The following is a 22,491-nucleotide window of genomic DNA, read 5'->3' as shown; positions in this document are numbered from 1 at the left end:
GGCGTTTTGATTGGCGTAGAGGCTGAGTTTTACGCGTGTGTGCGTACTTCACCATGCCGCCACACTCGCTCCTCCTCCTCCACCCTCTTCTGCCGTGGGTGGTGCTGCCCCTCTGTCAAGGAAGGCTACGCAGGACACAAGGATAGCAGAGTTGGTGTGGTGCTGGGTTGGCAGACTGCCAGGACATTCTTGTGTGTGTCAAAACAGGAGGGTCCATCGTGAAGAAGAGAAAGGACGGGAGTGTGAGGGGGTGGTGGTGGGGGGTAAGCACTGGACAAAGCCCACATCAACAGCGCGGCAGCGGACACACGGGTGGAGGAGGCGTGGAGCCGGGGGGGGGGATATTGGCTGACTGACTCACAACTGTCAACCCCCGTTCAACCATAAACGAACGTCTCCTGCTGTTTTTCGTTTCACCGTGCACATAAGGTCACACACACACACACGCACCGAGACGCAAGGTAACGATAGAGAGAGAGGTTGCCGCGTCCTCCACCTTTGTCGTCTCCCTACTCCACCCCCTCCCCACCTTGTGCACCACACGATGTCCATGACGGTATGCGGGAGGGGACTGTGGGCAAGGGTGGGGGTGGGGTGAGGAGAAGAGGTAGGATGGCGGTAAAATCATACGAATACAGCAGCCAACGTAAACGGACGCCCGGCAGCAGAGGCGAGTCACATAGAGGCCCTCCAACTCCTCCCTCATGCGACTTCTGCAAATCGAGCCGATTGTTTTTTTTACTTGCCGCTCTCTTGCTCGTCCCCGTCATCCGATGCCCCCTGGGCGTGGGGACGACGGCTGGCATCGGACGCAGTCGGGTGTGCAGCAGCTGCGGGCGGAGAGGAGGACGACGAGGCGGTGTCGAAGAAGCGCCGGCTGGAGGTGAAGGCATTCTCCAGCCCCGTGTACTCCTTTAGATACGTGTGCAGGGTGGAGGAAGTGAGGTGAAGGTTGTCGAACTCTGGTGAGCCGCTAGCCGTGGCTGTGGAAAGCGCCGCCTGCAGCCCCTCGAGCCTCCCGCGGTACTGGGCCTTCTTGTTCTCGAACCAGTGAAGGTCATCAAACAACTCGTAAGCGCGAAAGAGGACGAGCAAGAACGTCGTCCCTACCGCGAAGCCGTCGTCAGAGAAGACGCCCTCTTCCTTGTGCTTCTTGAGCAGTTTTTCCTTCTCCTGGATGGTGTAGCCCACCTGGAGATTTGCCAGGGCAGGGACGAGGAGGTACAACAGCTGCAAGTGAGCATACCGCTCCGCTGATGAGCGACGCAGCCGGCGCCCAATGGCGTCTAGGAGAAGCGGGTAGTACTGGGAGCCGTCGGAGAGCTGCTCAAGCATGCTGTGCACTACCCGGTCAAGGTTGGAAACGGCGTCGACGGTGCTGCGCCGCAGATTCCGTTGGCGCTGCGGCACCGTGTCGCTGTCTCCGTTGCCAGAGCCGTCTTGTGTGGCCTCTTCCTCTTCGTCATCTGTGTTGTCGTCGGACTTGCGTGGTGGCCCCGAGGTACGGGACCCGTGCACCATGTAGGCGCTCAACGGCACTCCTGCCGCTGCGGACGCCTCCGTCGCTGTCGTCGTCGGAAGCGGTACGAAGCGCGCTCCCTCCGCTACCGCACGCAGTCCGCCACTGCGCATCATGCGCATGAACCCCAGAGCGTTTCCCATCTCATTAATCAGCTGTCGAGCCTTCTCCAAGAACGATACGCCGTCGTGTGCGACCCCGAGGCGGTCCATCTCGCGGATCAGCTGCTCTGCCTGGTCCACAGGGTACTTGCAGGGCTGCTGCTCCTTCTTGCGCTGCCGCACCGCCCGCGCGTCCTTTAGCAGGTGGGAGCGGACGTAGTCGTCGTGCAGGAAGTGTGACAGGATGGCCATCTTCTTTAGGAGGTACTTGTACACGTAGTTCACAGCGGTGTTCATGACCCCGGTGCCGTGTGTACGGATCGAGTTGGCAATGTGGCGCGTGTTGAGGGTATGCAGGTGCTTCGACGGAGTCAAGGAGGGGCGCTGGATGAAGATCTGCTCATTCAGGTTGTATGTGTAGTAGGCGACAAACTGCTGGATGTTCTCCGTGATGACAAGCACATCCAGTCCCTGGTCCAGGATGCAGCTCGGCAGGTGGCTGTCTGCGATGCGCAGGTGATAGGTGCGAAGGGCGAGACTGCGCATCTCCTCGTACGTTTTCCAGTCGTTCGGCATGAGGGCGTTCAGGTTGTAGAACTGCGTGCTGAGGTAGTGCTCGATCTGGGCCGCCACGTGCATCCATTCATCAAAGAAGCGAAATGGCTGCAGCAGTGTATAGCGGGTCAGATCGCGCCCGGCAGCCCCGGCAGACGGCTGCAGTACGCGGTACGGCTGGCCCAGCACGGCGTCGTGCGTGCGCAGCCGCAGCTGGTTCTCGATCTCGGTGCACAGGGGCTGCACCAGTTCCTGATGGACACAGTCTCGCACAAACTCTACGTAGTCGCTCAGGAGCGTCTCCGACGGGTTCTTCACATGCCGGGCGGACATGATGAGCGGGCGACAATCGCCCAGGGCAGACACGATCTGCGGCAGGGAGACGGCCGCCAAGGTGTGCTCGTAGCAGTACTTGAGGAAGAGCGGGTACAGGGTTTCGCGGTGGAAGAAGAGGAAAGAGGCGCTCGTGATGCACGGCAGCGTCTGCTGGTAGGTGAGGATCGCCTTCAGCTGTGCCAGCGCGATGAAGGCGTCGTCCCGCTCCTGCTCTGTGACCGCAGGTGAGGTCTTGCTTTGGTGCAGCTCTTCGCGATTTAGCGCCACGTCCAGCAGAAGCACAAGGCACGCCAAGGTGTCGGATGTAAAAGGTTTGTGAAGAAGCTGCAAGGCACCTTGTAGCGCAAGGAGCTGCTCCTGCGCAACCGCCGTCGGAACTGCTGCGGTGCCTGGTCTGGAGCTGCAGGTGCGGATGAACAAGTTGTAGAGGTGCTTCTCGAGGACATACACGATCGACTGCACGAGCGCGCCCTGAGCAGTGGCAAGGATGCCCATCTTGCTGTGGTAGGCGTCCGCTATGCGCTGCAAGAGCAGCACGCCTTGCAGAACACCGTGCACCATCGACACCGTCAGCGCCGCCTCCGCGTGGTGATGGAGCAGAAGGAGCTGTACCACGCCGTCTTGAACGCTGCGCGACAGAGCTACTCCTTGCTGAATAAGAAGCACCATCCTCTGGATGAACGAACGGCACAGGGGTGCGTCGATGGGCAGGGAGGACTGCATCTCGACCGCGGCCCAGCGATCCACCTGCTGTGTCCACTGGGAGATGCTGGAGAGGAACTGCGAGCCGGAGGTCTGGCACGCCTCCACAACGGTTCTGCGGACCAGCGCGCCAGCACCGTCCTTCAGAGCGTCAGGAGCAGCGGAAAGCTCGGCAGGAAAGGCGCGCCGCCACCACAGCAGTGGGCACAGCACATAGAGGCCTTGGAGCTGCAGCAGTGGGACTACAGACTGCCAGGCAACGACCCGCTTGCTGACATGCCCTAGCGTCGCTGTAACGAGCTTGCTTACCGTTGTCGACGCGACTGGGGTGGGGGCTTCGGTGGGACCACCGCGTGCCGGTAGGGGGCTCAGGAACAGCCCCTTCATCAAGTAGCATAGTCCGCAGAGAGCGGCAAGGCTCGACTTGTGCTCCAACGCACGAGGTGACGAGAGAGTGGCCTCAAAGTCGTCGCACCGCCCTGTCAAGACGGCGATAAATTCTTTGCACAGGGAAGTGTGCTCCCGAAAAGGCGGTGGCTGCGGGGTCGCTGCAGTCCGCGCGGGTGTGGGATCGCACTGTGTGCTGGGCGCGGAAGCTGCCGCTCTCGACTCCCTCTGCTCACATGCGGCCAGTGAGGCTTCAAAGAGCTGGTCGAAGCGCTGCGCGGCCACGGAGGCGAGCAGGCTACTATCTAAGATGTCTGCCTGCAGCTTCTGCAGCAGTAGGCGCATCATTTCTCCGTCATCGTCGCCGCCCGTAACGTCATCTCGCTTGGCATCCAGCTGCTGCTGCGCGAGAACGCACTGCATCACCTCAACACCGTCTCTAATACTGGCGTTCTGGTGAAGAACTTCCTCAACAAGGAGGACCGCCCCAAGAAGGTCGCTCAGGGTGTCCCAGAAAGATGTCAGTCGCACACGGAGGAGCGGGGGCGACTCGCCTCTGCTTCCTTTGGAGCGAGTGTCATGGTAGATGGTTGCCAGCTGGAAGAGCGCGTGCGCCACGACGTCCTGCACACGTTGCCGCCACAGCCAGATGTCCTGTAACAGAGGCAGCAGTGCCCACGTAGAGTGCAGCAGCTTCTCTTCCTCAAGAATGTCCTCCTGCTCTTGTTGTCGCCGCAGCTGCTGGTGTTGCAGCGACGACGGACCGTTGCCACTGCCAGCATTCATCGCCGGGTGCCCGCCACGTCGGACATCGCCGCTCCCGTCACTGCCAAGTCCTTTCTCCCTGTTGGTCGACCGGCTCTTGTAGCAGTTCTCGTTGCCATCGCCGACCAGCGCCAGCGGAGGCGCGTAGCAGCGACGCGCCTCGTCGCTCAGAGCCTGCATCTCCGCATTCGAGCTCGCAAGAGAGACGAGAAGGCGAAAGAGAAGCGGATCGGTGCTTGCCATTGTGCTGCCCAGCAGGTCTGCAATCGATGACTGCTGGTACGCTCGCCGCTGCCGCGGCTGATGATGTGCGCCGAATGAAGCGTGGTACGGCGTGTCTGCCAGTTGCACCGTCACGACATCGTGGCGACGACTCCAGTGCGTGGCATCGGTTGGGTGGCGCAGCCGTTGCTGCGCGTCGAAGAGCTGGTGCTCGTGATGATCCACGAAGGCACTGAGCTGTGCACGCAGCGCATGCGCTTCTTCCCGACGCACCTGATTGCTGTAGAAAGAATCCATTTTGCCGCAGCTGAGGGGACCGCACGGAGCGAGTGGCAGATGGCCACTGGCTGATGGGCGTGGAGGGGGGAGGGGGGAGGGGGGAACCACGTAAGCGAGGGGAGCAGCAAGAGAGGGAAAGAACCGTGTGAAAGACGCGCCTATCAGAGCAGTTGCGCCACGCGACGAGAGTTGCAGGGGGCTTGTATGCGGTGGTACGCGCTGCGTCGGCACACACAACAGAGAAATCGATGGCTGGGACCACCTCTGGACTACCAGCGCAAGAGTATCTCAGTCGTTGCCGGCATATCTGTGACCGGGCTTCACAGCAGTCGTCTTGTCTTTCTTTGCTGTTGTTTTCTTCATCCACTTGACTGCACTGTGCATTGTGCGGACAGGGAGGGCGTGCCGAAAATGACGTGTGTTCCTCCCCATACCGCCCCAACCACGACTCGTTCGTGGGTGCCCGGGGCAGCACACACACACAGCCTCAAAAAGGTATCATGGCCGTGCCTGCGGTGGCTGGCACGTCACCACGACGAAGACAGCAGAACACGACACATGCCACGGCGTCCCGCGTCGATGACCACACAAAAAAAATGAAAATCCACCGCACACACACACAGGCGGAAAAAAAACCCACGCAACAAAAAAACGCGCCCGTCACGTTGGACATGCCCTCCCCTCCCCTGATAGCGCGGTTGGCCTGGGACCTGCCACTCCTTGCGTCTGGAGGTGTTGCCGGGTACGAGATTCTCATTCGAGTGCAGTGGCACATCGGCACGTCGCGCAGTACGGGGCCACAACGTCGATGCCTTGCATGACGAGGTGCCAACCCAGAAGAACTCAGGCGGCTCTTCCAGAAACGTACCTCCCACTATCAGCGCTAGATTCTCTCGCTCAACTGCGGACACGGCGAGGGTGGTGCCGTCCCACACGATACGGTTCGCGCTGCCCGGCTGTCCTCAGCCTACGCGGCTCCACAAACACCAGGATGGGCACCTTCGAGACCCAGTATCTGCGATCGCGCTGCCGCTGCACTCGATGGGGTGTCACGAAGGAGAGGTGCCGCCACATGCACCGCGCGTCGATGTGGAAATAGACTCGTCGGTAGTGGCAGTAGAAGATCACCAGCCTTCGCGTAGGCCACCAGGTGCGGGTAGCCAATACGGCGGATGTGATCCATGACGTAGATGGTGCCACGTGCGTTAGGCTGTAGTGTGCAGCCCAGTGGGCAGTACTGCTCTGGTATTTTGCCGGCTAAGGGAAGATGCGTGCGGTGCCGGCCCTGTCTACCCCCCTCCCCCGGAATGGGGTGGGTGGGGGGTCGCCAAGAGGGTCTCCCCTGTACTGTGAGCGAAGCGACCGGTGTAGAGAGTAAGAAGTGAAGAGAGCGAAAGGCGAGCAGCCGACGAAGTACAAGAGGCCAATACGCGGGCATGAATTATAAACGGAGCCGTAACACCAAACGGCAAGAGACACCCGCCTGAGAAAAAAGATGAAGGAGTGCGTGCGTGTGTGTGGATGTGCACTGTTATTCCACACATCCACAGTGGCACAAGTGGATGCCATGCACCAATGTGGGGGTGGGGCAGTTCGTGCGCCAGCCTCTCCTCCCCTCCTCCCTCCCCGCACACACGTCCATTTTCTTTTCACCGCTGCGTTACTCGCCTCCGCCTCTCACTCTCATCTGAAGCCTGTGAAAGGCGGGGAAGGGGGCAGTTTGGCAGTGAGGGAAAGAGAGAGGCCGAAGCCATACACGTACACACGTTATGTGTGCGTGTGTCAGTGGGCGTCTGCCTGCGGCTGAGTACGTGGAGGTGGAGGGAGGGGGGGGGGGCCAAGAGTTGACCTTGCACACGTGCACGCTTTGGAGGTTTTTCTTTGCTGTGTCAGTCAAATGTACGGCGATGAGAATTTAGAGTTGGGGAGGTGGAAGGGGAACAACAACATCGAGAAAAGGGAAAGGCAAAGGAATAGGGAGGCAGAGAGACCTCTGCCTCATCACACACACATACATACACACACACACACCATAGATGAGAAAAGAGAGGGGACACATAGACAGGCAAAGAGTACTTCTCTCATTCCCCTACCTTGCGTTTTCTCTTCTTTATTCTAGGGGGCGTTGGAATGGGGCTACAGCGCGTGATGGGGCAGGATGGAGAACGGTGGTGGTTGGTTGGTTGGTTGGCTGAAGGAGCAAGGGGGGGGNGCAGGAGAGTAGGAGGAGGAGGGGGGGGGGCGGAAACAATGAGACAACCCCCTTCTCTTTCCTCCACGTCATCCAGATTCCTCCTGTCTCCGTTTTCTTCCCTCCCCCTCCCTTTCTTCATCTTCATCATCCTGAAGCACAGTGTATGTGGTACTCCCCTGTGGGCATCGCCCTACCGTAGAAGTGTGCGTGTGCGGGGCGAGAGAGCGCGAAAAAAAAAGTCAGAGAAACGGTTACGTTCCGAAAAAAAGAGGCGGAACATCCGAGAGGGGGAAAGACACACACACACACACACACACACCGATATTAAAACAAAAAAACGAACAGACAAGGGAAGGGGGTATACAACAGAGTCACCGAGCTTGGTAAGAGAAGGGGGTGGGGTGGTAGGGTGAGGGAGGGGGATGGGGGATGGGGGAGGTACGCAGAAGAAAACATGGACCACTAGAGGGCCAGTTAGACAAGAAAATCAAAAGACAGTGATTCGCGGTGGTGCTGGAACAGGGGAAGAGGAGACGGAGAAAGATAGGTGAGGCGTTTCTTTTTTTTTTTGTTGGTGGCGGTGTCGCTTGGTCGTAGTCTTCTCACTGCGTGTGCGCCATTTCACCTTTTTTTTCCAGAAAACAAAGAGCAGCGGCAGGGGCACTGGGTGTGTGTGCATTCCTGGAGTCTCTGCGTGTGTGTGTGTGTGTGTGTGTGCGTGCGTGGCAGCACGCCTCACCAGCGTTCCGTATCTCCGAATATGAGACTGTGTGCCGCTTTTTTTTTTTCACATGAACACTGTACCACCAGCACCAGTTGGACACAGAAAGGCCCAGGAAGAAGGAGAGCGGAGGGTGGGGCACACGGGACACAGTGCAACACACATACACACTCGATGAGAAAGGCGCGCGAGAGAGAAGGAACGCGACAACGGTGAGTGAGGGGGAGTGGAGGAGCGGGGGGGGACTGGACATCCCATAATATCGGAGCCAATGCGCCCGACACCAGTCCCGGTTCCATTGCACATCGACCATCAAACAAACATACTCAGCTAACAAAGTCTCCTCAGTCGAACCAACCACCGCATCCCACTACGCGCCTTTACAACAAGCGCTGACCTTGGATTTCAACCGCGGCAGCAGATGGACAAAGCCGGTGCGGTGTTGACGCGCTCGGATACACTAGTGCTTGGCAGCAGCGGCGTCCTCCTCCTCCTCCTTCGGCGGGCGCGTCCAGTTAGTGCAGGCGAGTATGGCCACGGCGATAATGTCCAGGCCCCAGGACGCGACCATCAGCGCGAAGCCGGCGGTGTAGGGGTACTTGCTGCCAAAGCGGTCACCGCACATGGTCAAGTTGTAGACGCTGGCGACGCAGGCCCAGGAGATCATGGTGCACGGGATGCAGACGGCGACGAGCACGAAGGGGACAATGGTGGGGATCTGAATCTGTGTGTTGAGGATGATGGCGGTTATGAGGCCGGCGAAGCCGAACGCGGACGCCATGACGCCGAAGGCAGCAGCGCAACGCATCGTGGAGGTGCGGCGCGCGCAGCCAAAGGCGGCGTCCCCGGTCAGGTCGTACGGCACGTCGCCGCAGAACTTGCGGTAGCCCCACATGGTGTAGCAGCCGTGGCCAGGTGTCTGGAACTGCGCGGTAGGGGTGGCGACGAAGGCGAAGGCCCAGGCGAAGAAGTGGATGATCGCGAAGGCCATCGCGCCGGTGTAGTAGGCGAGGCAGGCGGGCATCTTGGTGTGTGTGCGGTGGCCGTAGGTGTCGAGTCTGGAAATTGGGAAGCGGGGTGTTCGCAAGGCGAATCCACTTGTCGGGGGAGGTCGGTATAAATGAACAGGGGGGTAGCAGGAGAGAAAAAGAGGGCAGTAGAGGTGAAGAGCTGTGGTAGCGCTTAAAGTGTGAGTTAGCAGCGTGCTGGTGGAGTATCAAGGAGGGAGGGGGACGCCCCAGAGAGTGTTGATTGCATGGTAGGGGGTGGGGTTTGTTGTGAAACAGGCAAAGGCGAAGGCGACGGGGCAGGTTGGGGAGGTGGATAGACGAGTGTGGGGAAGGGTGCATTGCACTTTAATGGACTGCAGAGGTCGTAACGACACGCGGAGAAGCGTCAGCTGATCTGCCGAGGATGAGTCGGGGCTTCTCGGCTGTTCATTCGTTCAGCTCCTCATATTCACTGCGGCACCGCGGGAGGAACGTAAGAGTCGAGGGGGCAAGAGGGGTGCGGCGTTACAGGCACACATCAATTCTTTGGCGCGGAACTTGGTGTGGTGAGTGGGTGGACTTGTACTAGGGTGGGCAAAAGGGTGTGTGTCCTACGTCTGGGTGCAAGCCTTGTAGGAGCGTTGCCGGATAGCCGAGTGCGACTTGATTGGTGCGTTTTTTTTTCGTTGACCCATCACGAACGCATGCAGGCACACACTTACACGAGGCGTGATTGCCACTCCTGCCAAGGAGGGGGACAAGAACCGCGCCGAAGCACGCGAGTCCAACCGCCGCCCCGCCCTTCATCTCTGCACGTGGTCCCTTTACGAACACCTCGCGATTCGACACTCACCAGGCAGCGATGGACCAACGGATGCCCCCCTTCCCTTCCGCTACGCTCACTTTCTCGCCATTGTGACTTCTCTGCCTCTTGTACGGTCCCGTTCTTTTCACACAAGAATATGCGTCTTGTGTGAAAGAGATGGAGAGGTGGAGGGGGGGGGCTCATGAAATGCTTGCGCATGTGGTGCTGCTCTCTCGGCAAGTCGCTCTCCCTTGGCGATGACCCCCGCCATGCTTCAAAGAACAACCATACCCCCCCTTCTCCCCAATGGAGGAAAACAGAAAACCAACCATGTCTGTTTATCTGTCTTGACCTCGCTCGAGCCTTCTCCTCCACCCCGCCACGGTCTCTCGCCCTCCCATCTGCCCCCCCCCTCCCACACACACACCTGATTTCAACAGCGGGAGAGACGACGAAACGAGAAGAAACATGCCATGACTCCACACACGCACATACAGGAGGACACGAGCACCTTCACATAATACCGTGCACATCGTAGGAAATCATATCGTTCATCGCCAGCTGCTCTACTATGCCTCTGACAGCGGGGAACACACACACACACCTCCCAGTGCGTGGTATCGCACTGGGTCCAGCACCACCACCACCCCACTCTGAGGGAGGAAGGCCGAGCAGCAGCCGCACTTCTATCTCCGCCAAATGCCCAAACCACTTCTCGTGGCGACAGGGCCAGGCACTCACGGCGTGGGGGGAGGGAGGGGAGGTCAGAGCGATGTATCTTTACCGATGTCGTCATCCGGGTTGTGGGCGCAGCTGCGCTGGTTCGACGTGCAACAGTGAGCACGTCTGTACCATCCATGCGGTGGGCAGAGCTTCGGCGTGACCCTGGGGTGTTCCCCATCTGACTTTCACACTGCCGGCATGGTGGGGGGGTGAGCTGCTGTGAGGCAGACCCGCGGGGCGGGGGCGGGTAGATTGTGAGGCGGGGGCCGTGCTAGGATGACCGGGTCGGCGCGTTGCCGTGATGCGTGCCTGCTGCTGCTGCTGTTGCTTTTCGCGGGGGGATGGGGCCTGCAAGCAGCGCCGTGTCGGGGGGATGTCGTGTCATGCTCTGTGGCAGAGGGCACGCGTTGAGTTACAAAAAAAAATCAATGTGTGCCGTGATGCGTGCATGTGTGTTGGTGTTTATCGGAATCCACGGTGAAGAAGGAGGAGGGGGAGGGATGAGGGAGGGGAGAGAATGGGCTACATCGCAGTCATTCGCAAGTCAGCACATTCGTCTCCGTCGATCGGACTTCTGGGCGGTGCGGGCGATCGCGCCGCTTCCACCGAAGCGCTATCGCGGTAGGCAGAGAGTGCGTCGTTTCATAGCAGCGCATGAGTACATATAGGCCTGTGTCTTCGGCTGGGGAGGTGGGACTCGATCTGAAAACAAGGACAGTAGCAATAGGGAGGGAGGGATGGGGAAGATGCGGTAGGGGTACCGGGGGGGGTGCCCTTCTCACCGAATACGACGGCAAGAGGTAGGGCTGATGGGTCGACCAAAGGTATCGCTTGGAGTAGAGAATGGTTAGGGAGAAAACACTTGACCGTATTCCGAACGTTGTCGCACCGCAATGTGCGGAGAAGGGAGAATGCACCAATATAAATAGAGCGAGCCTACAAGGGGGAGGGGGAAGAAATAATAAACGAAAATATATCGCCGGGACGAGGAGAAGAGGGGGAGGGAGAAGGGGGGGGGGCACTCGCTCGCGGGCCTTCGGCAGGGCAGCGAACGAAGAGGAGGCAGGAGGGAGCGAGCGGGCGTGGGACGTCCGTGTGGACTGCTCCAGGCACGCCTTCACCATACTAACCGAGCGTGCGCCTCTTTTTCACTCTGCCTCTTCTCCCGGGCGTCCCTCATACGCGCGCACACGTGCAGACGCACAGAATACGTATCGCCACCCCGGTTTTTTTTGTCCCTGATGGCTTTCCTGCCTGAGGGATAGTGGGGGGAGGGAGGGGAACAACAACGAAAAAAGGTGACAGGAAGGGGGAGACGGGACTTGCACGCATCGCGTCGTGCAGAGAGAGAGAACCTGCCTCTATTGCAGTGGTCTAAGCAAACTACATGCACACATGCACACATTCGCCTATCACCATCTCTTTGGAAAACAATAATGCTGTGTGTGTGTGTGTGAGCGAGTTCGCCTGCGAAACATGGACGAACGAGGTGAGCGGGTGGTGAGCCAGTGGAGGGGGACGGGGGGGGGCAGAAGAGAGAGATGGAGACCCACGCACAGAATTCGCATTTGCGCTTTCCACCACACACCCCTCTGCCACAGAGCACGACACGTCCTCCGCCTCACAATCTACCTGCCCCCGTCCCACACGCCGCCCCCCTCCCCAACCACCCACCATGCCTGCCCCCGCCCCGCACGCCCCCCCACCAGCAGGCAGTGTGAGACCCAGCTGGGGGACACCACAGAGCCACGCCGAAGCTCTGCCTACCACATGGGTGGCGCAAGCGTGCTCACTGCTGCAGGCCACACCAGCGCAGCGCCATCCAGACCTGACCCCCGACAGCGGTGGCGGTAATTCACCCCGACCTCCCCGCTACGTCGTCGGTGCATGACCCTGTCGCCGCGAGAAGCGGACTGGCATTTGGCGGGGATAGTGGAGGGGGGCTGCTCGGCCTCCCCAGACAGCGTGGGGGCACTGGACTCTGCGACACCACGCACCAAGCGGTGCGTTCCCTGTCATCCGGGCCTTGGGAGAGAAGAGGAAAGTTCCAAGCACACGCACACGAGCGGAATCACTTAGGTACTCCAATGTGGAAGTCGGGGACGGCGGTGTGTGGAGGGGGAGGGGAGAGGCAGTGGGAGGGGGTTGGGGGGGGTGGAAAAAAAAAACGGTACCACTCCGGCACACAATGAGCTCCTGGATTTTCGTCGATGCAGGGTCGCGCTCCCTCTTGGTATATGTGTGGCACACTCTCCTCAATGGGTGGGGAGAGTAAACCTTGCGCTCCGCGTCCTCTCCTACACACCGCCCACGAATGGTGCGGGTGGCTCACGTGGTGCTCCACTGGGTGATTAGAAAAAGGAAATGAGCACCAACACTGCCACGTTGATAATCTGAAGACACCACGCCGCGATCATGAGCTTAAATCCCGGGCCGTATACCAAGGCAAGGTTGCTCCACTTCACGCCGCACATTTTGATGGTGTACGCGCCGGCCACGCAAGCCCAGCTGATGAAGATGGTGAAAATAGATATACAGGTGAAGATCAGCGGGAGGATGACTGCGCAGGTGAGTCGGAAGATCATTAGGACGCCAAAGATGAGTGCCACCAACGTTGTGAAAATGGAGATAATGGCGAAGGCGGCGCCACCATTCATGTTGTTGAGACGCTGGCGACAGTTGCCGAATGCACCCTTGCCCTTTGCCGAGTAATGCAACCTGCTGCAGACAGACTTCGATCCCCAGAAAGTGAAGCACAGTTCGTTGATCGTGGACTCAATCTGGGCGATTGGTGTCGCGATGACGACGAACAGCAGCACCAAAAATTGGATGGCGGTGAAGAGGAGGGCACCTATAAACGGAGGGAGGAGACCCATCTTTCCAGCGTCTTGTCGTAAAGGAAAGCGAAGGAGAGAGAGAGAGACGAGGCAACAGGGTAGTGGTGGTGGTGGTGGCAGAGCAGGTGAGCCAGCGGTGGAGAGGACGATGAGGTGGCTTATAGTAATAGTAATAGTAGTAGTGGAAGCAAGCGAAACGGATCGGGAGAGAGGAGAGCACGGTACGTTATTTGACGGATGGTGGTGCTGTGTGCGTATTGTGTCTGAGAGTTATGCTTTGCGAAGGTGGTGGTGGTAGTGGTAAGGGGGGGGGGAAGGAGGGGGAGAGGAGTGAGAGGTTGAAAACGGTAATGGCGTTGGCGGAGTGGAGCGCGTGCCAAATGGCAAGTAAGTGCATGTATTTATATGTACCAGCGCGTGAAGCGTGTGTCTGTGCCTGTGCGTGTGCGTGTGTGTGTGCTTCACCACAGACACAGGCGCATGTACACTCACCTCCAACTGGTCAGCACATCAACGCCCCTTCCTCCCTTGGTGGGTGTGAGAGAAAGCGACCACATCTATAACAAACCCGTCACGTCGTACACGCTCACGCAAACGGTGGTGGGGGAAGGGAGGGTAATTCGGTGATATCCCACTTTTCCTCTTGCATGATTCGTTTTTCCTGTCCTCACACACGTGAGAGATCAGACAGAGATGGGGAAAGGAGAAGGCAGCTGATGAGTAGGGGAACCCATCCCATGTTTCTAACCCGACGGGGGCGATGCCATCAACGGGTTGGCGTCGCCAGGGAGGAGAAGCCGACTTCTGTGTTCCGCTCTTGCAGCACTGCTAATTATCACGATGAATTCTACAAAGGTGCGGCGTCCACCCTTCCCTGCCCATCATGCCGCACCCGGTGGCGGACATGGTGGTGGGGGAGGGCTAGCCAGGGTGGAGCTGACCTGAGCTCACAGACAAGAGAGTAAAACCACTTGACATTCCTCCCAATATTAAAAGGAGGAGGGAGAGGGAGAGGGGGAGGGGGAAGAGAACTACCACGCACACAGCTAGATAGACCCGTGCGTTGCGACTGGAAGCCGCTCAAAGGAGCGGCCGTGACCCCCCTCCTCCGCTCCCAATACATGAAGGCAAAAGACATTTTCGACGAGAAGGGAAGAGATTTTATTCAAGGTGCCCATTCTACCCTAGAAAATGAGTGAGACTCCGCTAGACACGCCAGTGCAGCAGTGCGCCCACTCGGTTACCTGAGCACCACCTATGCTTCAAACCCCTACCCACGACCTGCCCCGCGGGTCTGCCTCACAGCAGCTCCCCCCCCACCATGCCGGCAGTGTGAAGGTCAGATGGGGAACACCCCAGGGTCACGCCGAAGCTCTGCCCACCGCGTGGATGGTACAGACGTGCTCACTGTTGCACGTCGAACCAGCGCAGCAGCGCCCACAACCCGGATGACGACATCGGTAAAGATACATCGCTCTGACCTCCCCTCCCTCCCCCCACGCCGTGAGTGCCTGGCCCTGTCGCCACGAGAAGTGGTTTGGGCATTTGGCGGAGATAGAAGTGCGGCTGCTGCTCGGCCTTCCTCCCACAGAGTGGGGTGGTGGTGGTGCTGGACCCAGTGCGATACCACGCACTGGGAGGTGTGTGTGTGTGTGTGTGGCTCCCCCCTTTTTCCACGATGGAGGCAGTGGTACAGGGAAAGAAACGAATAGTATCAGACACACAGCAAAGCGACAACAAAAAGAAGCCAGTGCTGATGATACATGTACACATATCGTTATATAGCGAGGGGGAGGAGGCCATCAGAGGCAGAGGGGCGTCAGACAGAAACACACCCACTATCACAACGACCCCAACAAAGAAGAGCGTGTTCCGTTCCACCCAACTTCTATGCGTGTGTGTGTGTGGGGGGGGGGAGGTAGCTGCACGAGGAGACGCTCGCCTATCACTCCCTGCTTTGCATATATTGCTCTTCCCGCCTTTTCGCTCTCAGCCGAAGAAAAGCATGAAGAGCACCACCACGTTGATAGTCTGAAGGCACCATGCCGCCACAATCAGCCCAAAGCCAGGGCCGTAGTGGACAAAGCGGTAGAAGGGGCCGTTGCACATGTTCATGCTGTACACGCTGGCCACGCAAGCCCAGCTGATCAAGGTTGTAAAAACAGATAGGCAGGTGAAGAGGAGAGGAGGAAACATCGCGCATGGGATGCGCAGCAGCATTAGGCCCATGAACACAAGGGCCACAAGCGTTGTGAAGATGGAGATGATGGCGAAGGCGGCGCCAGTGCTCATGGTGTCGCGGCGCTGCTTGCAACCAAAGGCAGCCGTTCCAATCTCGGAAAGGGCAGATAGGCTGCAGGCCGTTTTATATCCAAAGAAGGTGTAACATCCTGAACCGTCCTTAACGTCGAACTGCGAGATGGGCGTGGCGACGAGGACACAGAGAAACGCAGCAAGCTGGAGAACTGCGGCGATGATGATACCGGTAAACGTACACAGGGCACCCATGGCGATGTGCGGTGGCTGTGAAGGGGTCCTGGTGTGTACGCCGGTGGGGTTTATGGGGTGGGGTGGTAAAGAGAGGTGGAAATCGACTGGGGAAGCAAAATGCCAGTTAAGCCGACTTAAAGAGTGGAAGAGAGAGGGAGGGTGAGGGGAGGGGGGGAGGGGATAAGAGATGATGATGTGGCTCACCCACTCACCAGCACATACACAAGCCTTACAGAGACGGAGGGGAGGGAATGCCTAGAGGTGTGTGTGTGTGTGGGTGGGTGGGTGGGGGCTTGAAGGAAGGGGAGAGATTGAGGTAAGGAGCAGTTGACAAGAACAGGGAACGGAAAAAGGAAAGATGGCAGCGGGCTGATGCTTATAGGACTAAGTATAGGTAGGCGTATGTACGTACCTAGAAGTGATGATGATATGAGTATGAAGCGGGGGGAGGGGAGGAGGAGGGATAATGGGTGTGAGGGAACGACGGCGATGGTCGGCAAAACAGAGCAAACAACAAAATCGAATGACGGAGAGAGTTCCTGATAGGTACGGGAGGGGAAAGGTGCGAGGGGCTGACGTATATGATGAGGGGCGGGAAAAGAGATGGATGGAGGGAGGAGGATTGGTGTGCTCATGTATCGTGAGTGCATGAGGGAGGCTGTAGGTGAGGAGGTCCGAAGGCGGAAGAGACTCCTCCGCTGTCTTCACCCTCACCCACACCCACTGCATGACGCGGTTTCACTTCTCTCTCTGACGCACAATGCAGGGAGGGGGAGCGGGTCTGCGTGTGTGAGGAGAGGGAGAGCAGCAGCAGCAGCAGGAGTAGCTGCGCCTACTCTGTCGGCCATCCACCTCTCAGTTCACAAAGACGCACCGACACACATACACACACACAGACACGCTTGTGTCTATCTCGTACAGGTCTCACGTGTCGCTCTTATCGGTAGTAATCCTTTAACCCTGGGTAGGTGCGCGTACGCTCCTACACAGACGTACCTCTCCCCCCGGCCCACATCCCCTCCATGGATTCGCGAGTGCAGCATTCCATGAACGGAAGAACACTTCTACCAGCAGCATAGGAAGTGCACATGACTGTGGTGGATCGAGGGAGAAAAGGTAAAAAAGCAAAATGAGCGGTGATGGTGATCGGCTGGAGGCGGTTGTCGCTGGCGAACACACGAACAGGAGGAGGAGGGGGGGAAGTCTAGAAGGGGCGCTCCTTAGATGAAGAGAAATGGCCAGCGACACAACACAAACAGAGGCGAAGCAATCCGAGAACCACGCCAGGGGCGGGCGAGCGAGAGCGCCAACAAAGGGGATGGACACACACACACACACACACCGAAGACGTTTAGAGGAAAAAGGGAGATTGGTGATTTGAAAGAAAAAAATGCCGCTGTTGACTTACTGCTTCTTCACTGCTCGTGCGTGTGTGCGTGTGTCTGCTCGAGCACCCCACAAACAGCAACCCGTGCACAAGCACATCCAGCGCCACTTTGCACCTCTTTGTTTTCCGCGTTTCGTATGCCTTTCCGGCTTTCCACCTCCCTGTAGCGCACTTCTCCCGCGCTCGCTCACATCACAAGGGCGCCACCGCTGCCTCTGTGATTCTGCACATCACCGTGCACTACCCCCTCGCCTCCATCTCCCGTTGTTCGAGTTGTCCCTTTCTGAAATCTTTACCGAGTCTTTTTTTTTGATATTATCACCTTTCCTGCGCGAAAGTGTCCCTGCACCCCACGCAGCTCCTCTCCCCCTGCCCCTTCCCCCCAGTGTTTCTGTGTGTGCGGGCTTACGTACACGCACACACGCACACACACACGGGGACGCACCCCTCGGACACCCCCCGAGAAACAGAAAAGGAGAGCGAGGCGAGAAGCGCTCCGCAGACAGCGCACACGAGATAAACGGTCGCGGCGAGGGGGTCAGAAAACCCGAAAAAAAAGAAAACGGAGCAAAGAAATCACAGGGGCTGAAGGGGGGAGGGGAGGGGGATCAGGTAATGGCCTGCGGCCACACAAAGCAAACAGCAAGAGAAAATAAGCGCCAGGAGGCACACCCGCATGCGCACGTGTGCCCCCCAGCGCGTTTGGGGGATGAATGGGGGAGAGAAACAAAAGGAAAAGCAGCGAGAAGGGAAAAAGGAGGGAGGAGGGCAAGGGGACGTGATGGGCCGAGGGGTGTGTGGGGCGGGGGAAGTGCTGCTGCGCGCGTACCACCCACACTTGCGCACCCCGTACGCGCCATCATGACCTATATGCTGACTCCAGTTCTGCTGGGTTGTACGCGTAGCGTAGCTTCTTTGGGCCTTTCTAGTGCTTGGCAGCAGCGGCGTCCTCCTCCTCCTCCTTCGGCGGGCGCGTCCAGTTAGTGCAGGTGAGTATGGCCACGGCGATAATGTCCAGGCCCCAGGACGCGACCATCAGCGCGAAGCCGGCGGTGTAGGGGTACTTGCTGCCAAAGCGGTCACCGCACATGGTCAAGTTGTAGACGCTGGCGACGCAGGCCCAGGAGATCATGGTGCACGGGATGCAGACGGCGACGAGCACGAAAGGGACGATGGTGGGGATCTGAATCTGTGTGTTGAGGATGATGGCGGTTATGAGGCCGGCGAAGCCGAACGCGGACGCCATGACGCCGAAGGCAGCAGCGCAACGCATCGTGGAGGTGCGGCGCGCGCAGCCAAAGGCGGCGTCCCCGGTCAGGTCGTACGGCACGTCGCCGCAGAACTTGCGGTAGCCCCACATGGTGTAGCAGCCGTGGCCAGGTGTCTGGAACTGCGCGGTAGGGGTGGCGACGAAGGCGAAGGCCCAGGCGAAGAAGTGGATGATCGCGAAGGCCATCGCGCCGGTGTAGTAGGCGAGGCAGGCGGGCATCTTGGTGTGTGTGCGGTGGCCGTAGGTGTTAATGAGGAGATGGAAAGGGTAGCGTAGTGAGAGCTTGAAAGATGAACGTGGAGAAGAGCGTGGGTGAAGAGAGCGAGGCAGAGACAGGAGCTGCAGTGTGAGGACAGAGCTTCTATTGTGACACCCGGTGGCAGGGGAGGGGAGGGGTGGTGGTGAGGATGGCGTGTGTGTGTGTGGAGAAAATCGGAGAGGAGGTACAGTGGGGAGAACAGTGAAAGGAAGAAGGACATCCAGGATCGCTGTGCTGAAGAGCGCAGTGTGTATCTGTGAAGGGGGGGGGAAGGGGAGGGGTAGGCGGAGGGGCTGCAGGTGGTGCAGCTCTCACGCAAGTCTTTCGTCCGTGCAAAGTGAGAGAGCGACTCAGCAGCGGATGGCGCGTGTGGATGTATATGGGTGTTTTTGCCCATGCCTATGCACACACGTGCATACCGCCCCCCCCCCCCCCCACGCGGACTCTCTCTCTCACGCTATCCTGCATCGTGTACGACGGGGACTTATGCTCTTCCTTCGTTGGCTTATTGCAGTGCCGTAGTGAGCGACACTGGATCTCCGCCTTCCACGTGCTCGTCGGTGGAGGGGTGCGTGAAGATGGGGGAGGAGGCGATGAGGGAGACGCGTGCGCGGTGGGTCACCAACAGCGAAGATACACGAAGAGGAACGCAAAAACTTGTTTTCATGTTTCTTTTTCTTGTGTTGTTCGTGTGCGCCTCACGAGCGCGTGAAGGGGGACGCAGTCGGACGCTGGCACGCACGCACACACACACACACACACAGACGCACAGAGAGAGACTCATGCCACATTCACGGGGAGACGAGCACGGCACCCGTGAGGGCGCCAAGAGTGCATGCATGTATGGATTTAAGTGTGTATGCGTGTGTGTGTGTGTGAAGGGGAAAAAGGGGAAAAACGGTGACGAGCAGCGAACACGCTTGGTGGCGGTTGTCTCGCGTGTTGTGTGGGGTACGTTGTCCCTCTTCGAGTAAATAAGCAGGGAGAGCAGAGTGGTGGTGGCGATGCGGCGGCGACTGTGAAACACGAACGCCGACAGCAACACAGGCGACACACAAAATCACACACACACACACCTCAATCACGTCAAATGTGTCGAGAATGGGGAGAAGGATGGGGATAGGAAAAAGGTGGAGGAGATGGGGGGAGTTTGTGTGCGTGTCGACGACGAAGACGAAAGGGGTCAAAGATTACAGGAGGAGGTGCACGCCATGCAGTCGTGTGCGTGTGTTCATGCCTGCAGAGAGATGAGATACCTGTCGGCTACTACTACCACGAGGAAGCAAAGGGAGGGGGACTTCCTCTCCGGAGTACTATTGATGCTTGGATTTAGTATTCCTGTGAATACCGCAAAGGATGACTCCAACACAGAGCGAGCGAGGGGGCAGAGGAGTGGGGGACAGATGATCACCAACGCTTGGCCAATGACTCACAACTCCGCCTGCCGACATCTATCAACACACACACACACAAAACGTGCGACGCCCCCTTTTCCATCCACAGGCTATCCTTTCTCTCCGGCACGCACGCCTGCACGCACTCCTTCGCGTGACTCGGCTAGTCGCAGACAACGACAGCTGCAGCGGTGCGGCGCACAACCACCACCTGCCAGTGTCGCCAATGGCTCCAGCGATCATCTGCTGCCATCACGCTCTTCGGCCTTCCCATTGACGCAGCCACGCATCCTCGTCCCTCTTCCCCCTCCTCCTCCCCCTCCCCCGTCTACACACCATGCGCTCACTGACGGGTGAGAAGAAGGCGCTTGATCGAGTCAAAGTCGACGTCGAACGGGACAAAGACGACGCCGCTGGGCAGCGTGTCAAAGCGGTCCGACAGCACCCACACCATTCGCTTCTTCACCGGCATGTTGGCCGGCACCACGACCTTGTCAGCACTCGGCGTCCCCACCCCGCCATCCATGATGGAGCGCAGAAAGGCGCCAAGCTGCGCTTCGTTTTGCTTGATCGTGCGCACGAAGCGCTCCAGGTCCAGCACGAGATTTCCTTCCGCCCGGTTCTTCCACTCCGTGTCGACGCTGAAGTCCACCGGGATATGACGACTGACGTGCTCGAGCGCCATGATCGCGTTGTCGTGCTGGCGCTGGAAGGTTTCCATGCGCTTGAGGTTGTCCTTGAGCACGCGGAGCATCTGCCCTGTATTCATGATGGAGTGGTTGAATGTGACTCGGCCGTCGCCGCCGACGCGGAAGCCGATCTCCTTCCGCGCCCCGGCAGTGGTAGTCGCCGGCATCGTTGAGTCCGGCAGGGCGCTGTAGAGGTGCTCCACAATGCGTATCTCACCGCGCTTCTTGAGCAAGTCGGACTTGAGGTTGTACTTGGCGACGGCGCGCCGTATGGTTGTCTCTTCCTTCATAAACCGGGCGATCAGGTCGTCCTGCCACTGCGTGCTCCCGGCAATCGGGGACTCCATCGTTACCCGGTACACGTGGAACATGTCCGCCACGCGTGTGAGCTGACGCTTGCGCTCTTGGAGCTTCGGTGCACAACCGACACGCCACTCCTTATGCTTCTGCACGCACTCCTGCCAGACGGGCTGCGGCAGACTGAGCAAGAACTCCTCCCACGTGGGCATCCGCTGCACCGACAGTACAATCGACCCATCTGGCGCAACGAAGTTGTCGAGGGACTTGAGGCTAAGGACGATGCACACGGACGGACGGAGCGCGCGACCGCGGTGCACCTCGTACATGCGCTCGATCCGCTCGAAGGCGACGACGAAGCGCTCGACGGAGGAGTGGCTTCCAGCCATGCGCAGGTCGAAGGGGCGCAGGCCCCGTTCCGTCATGAAGTCCTGCACATCCGGATCCACCTCCCCGTTGGGGCCAATGATCGTCTTGGAAGGCACGTATGGCGCCGTGCTGCCGCCGCCACCACCGCCGACAGTGCTCGTGTACTGGCCCGCCCCGGTGGGCTGCACCGACTGTGTCTCCGGCAGTGATACGAGGTAGCTCACCCCGTCTTCCTCCACTACCAGCAGGACGCTGAAGCGGCGCAGATTTTCCACTGACTTGTCGCCGCGGATGTAGAGAGAGCCAGACTGGACGAGGTGCTCGTTTTGCTTCTCATCGGCGTAGCGGAGCACCGACTTGAGGTTCATCTCCACCCCATCACTGCTAAGCTCGAAGTCTTCGTAGATGCCGGCGTCGACGAACAGCTTCGTCAGTTGCTGCTTCACAATGCGGCTCTCGGAGTAGGGGGTGATAGTGCACTCGATCGCCTTCAGCCTCGTCGCTGCCGCCGAGCCCGCTTTGCCACCGCCGCCGCCAGCACCGGGCGCGGCTGACCCGTGATAGGGCTGCAGCCAGAAGAGAAAGAACTGCGGCGCGTTGTCGCGACCGCGGCCGTTGGAGGCGAGGGACGAGGATCCTAGCGCCTGGCTTGCCCGCTCGTGCATGAGGGTCTCCAGCCGAATCATCTCCTCACCGTTGTGCTGCGCCTTTTGCGCATCAATGCCCCACAGCACATCGGGGTGCGCACCGGCGAGCTTCAATTTTCGAAACATCTGCGCAAGCGACTTGGCCTTGTAGCGCGCGAGTGTGGCCCACATTTGGCCGCTTCTTCAGGCGTCTTCTTGGCTCTGTACGTGTGTGTTTTGTATTCATTGATGCGACGCTCACTGCCCCGCGCCCGCCAACTCTGACGGCTCCGCCCTTCTGCGCGTCTGTCGCAAAGGGGAGGGGGGTGGCTGTGGAGAGACAGAGAAAGTAAGAGGGGGAGAGAGCTCTCTCGCTGGCCTGCGTGTGTGCCGGTGTGTGCACGTGTCGGCGCCTCCTCCCTTTACTACGGATAGAGAAGCGCCAGACGAAGGAGACCACCTGCGCCGGAGAAACCATGGCGAAGACCAGCAGCGATGATATGGCATCGAGCAGTGCGACGAGGTACGTAGAGCCACGCCATACCCCCGACACACACACACACACACACACACAC

At 59.0% G+C, this 22,491-nt stretch overlaps 6 protein-coding genes across 6 annotated transcripts; all 6 read right to left on the bottom strand.

The window, feature by feature from the left end:
• Positions 1 to 738: 738 nt before the first annotated feature.
• LMXM_24_1290 (conserved hypothetical protein) lies at positions 739 to 4,884 on the bottom strand (the record flags this gene model as incomplete). The annotated part of the gene is made up of 1 exon (XM_003875894.1): positions 739 to 4,884. The coding sequence occupies one exon, from the start codon at positions 4,882 to 4,884 to the stop codon at positions 739 to 741; it is 4,146 nt and encodes a 1,381-aa protein (XP_003875943.1).
• Positions 4,885 to 8,241: 3,357 nt separating this feature from the next.
• On the bottom strand, positions 8,242 to 8,805 carry LMXM_24_1280 (amastin-like surface protein-like protein; the record flags this gene model as incomplete). The annotated part of the gene is made up of 1 exon (XM_003875893.1): positions 8,242 to 8,805. One exon carries the CDS (start codon positions 8,803 to 8,805, stop codon positions 8,242 to 8,244), a length of 564 nt encoding a protein of 187 aa, XP_003875942.1.
• A 3,844-nt stretch (positions 8,806 to 12,649) lies between these two features.
• Positions 12,650 to 13,174, bottom strand: LMXM_24_1270 (amastin-like surface protein-like protein; the record flags this gene model as incomplete). Its single annotated transcript, XM_003875892.1, has 1 exon — positions 12,650 to 13,174. One exon carries the CDS (start codon positions 13,172 to 13,174, stop codon positions 12,650 to 12,652), a length of 525 nt encoding a protein of 174 aa, XP_003875941.1.
• A 1,950-nt stretch (positions 13,175 to 15,124) lies between these two features.
• LMXM_24_1260 (amastin-like surface protein-like protein) lies at positions 15,125 to 15,643 on the bottom strand (the record flags this gene model as incomplete). Its single annotated transcript, XM_003875891.1, has 1 exon — positions 15,125 to 15,643. One exon carries the CDS (start codon positions 15,641 to 15,643, stop codon positions 15,125 to 15,127), a length of 519 nt encoding a protein of 172 aa, XP_003875940.1.
• A 2,294-nt stretch (positions 15,644 to 17,937) lies between these two features.
• On the bottom strand, positions 17,938 to 18,501 carry LMXM_24_1250 (amastin-like surface protein-like protein; the record flags this gene model as incomplete). Its single annotated transcript, XM_003875890.1, has 1 exon — positions 17,938 to 18,501. The coding sequence occupies one exon, from the start codon at positions 18,499 to 18,501 to the stop codon at positions 17,938 to 17,940; it is 564 nt and encodes a 187-aa protein (XP_003875939.1).
• A 1,777-nt stretch (positions 18,502 to 20,278) lies between these two features.
• On the bottom strand, positions 20,279 to 22,108 carry LMXM_24_1240 (conserved hypothetical protein; the record flags this gene model as incomplete). Its single annotated transcript, XM_003875889.1, has 1 exon — positions 20,279 to 22,108. The coding sequence occupies one exon, from the start codon at positions 22,106 to 22,108 to the stop codon at positions 20,279 to 20,281; it is 1,830 nt and encodes a 609-aa protein (XP_003875938.1).
• Between the last annotated feature and the right edge of the window lie 383 nt (positions 22,109 to 22,491).

Source organism: Leishmania mexicana, chromosome 24 (assembly GCF_000234665.1).
Source record: "Leishmania mexicana MHOM/GT/2001/U1103 complete genome, chromosome 24".
Lineage (NCBI taxonomy): Eukaryota > Euglenozoa > Kinetoplastea > Trypanosomatida > Trypanosomatidae > Leishmania > Leishmania mexicana.
The sequence above is the reverse complement of the archived record's forward strand: the minus strand, read 5'-3'. Positions and strand labels throughout refer to the sequence as shown.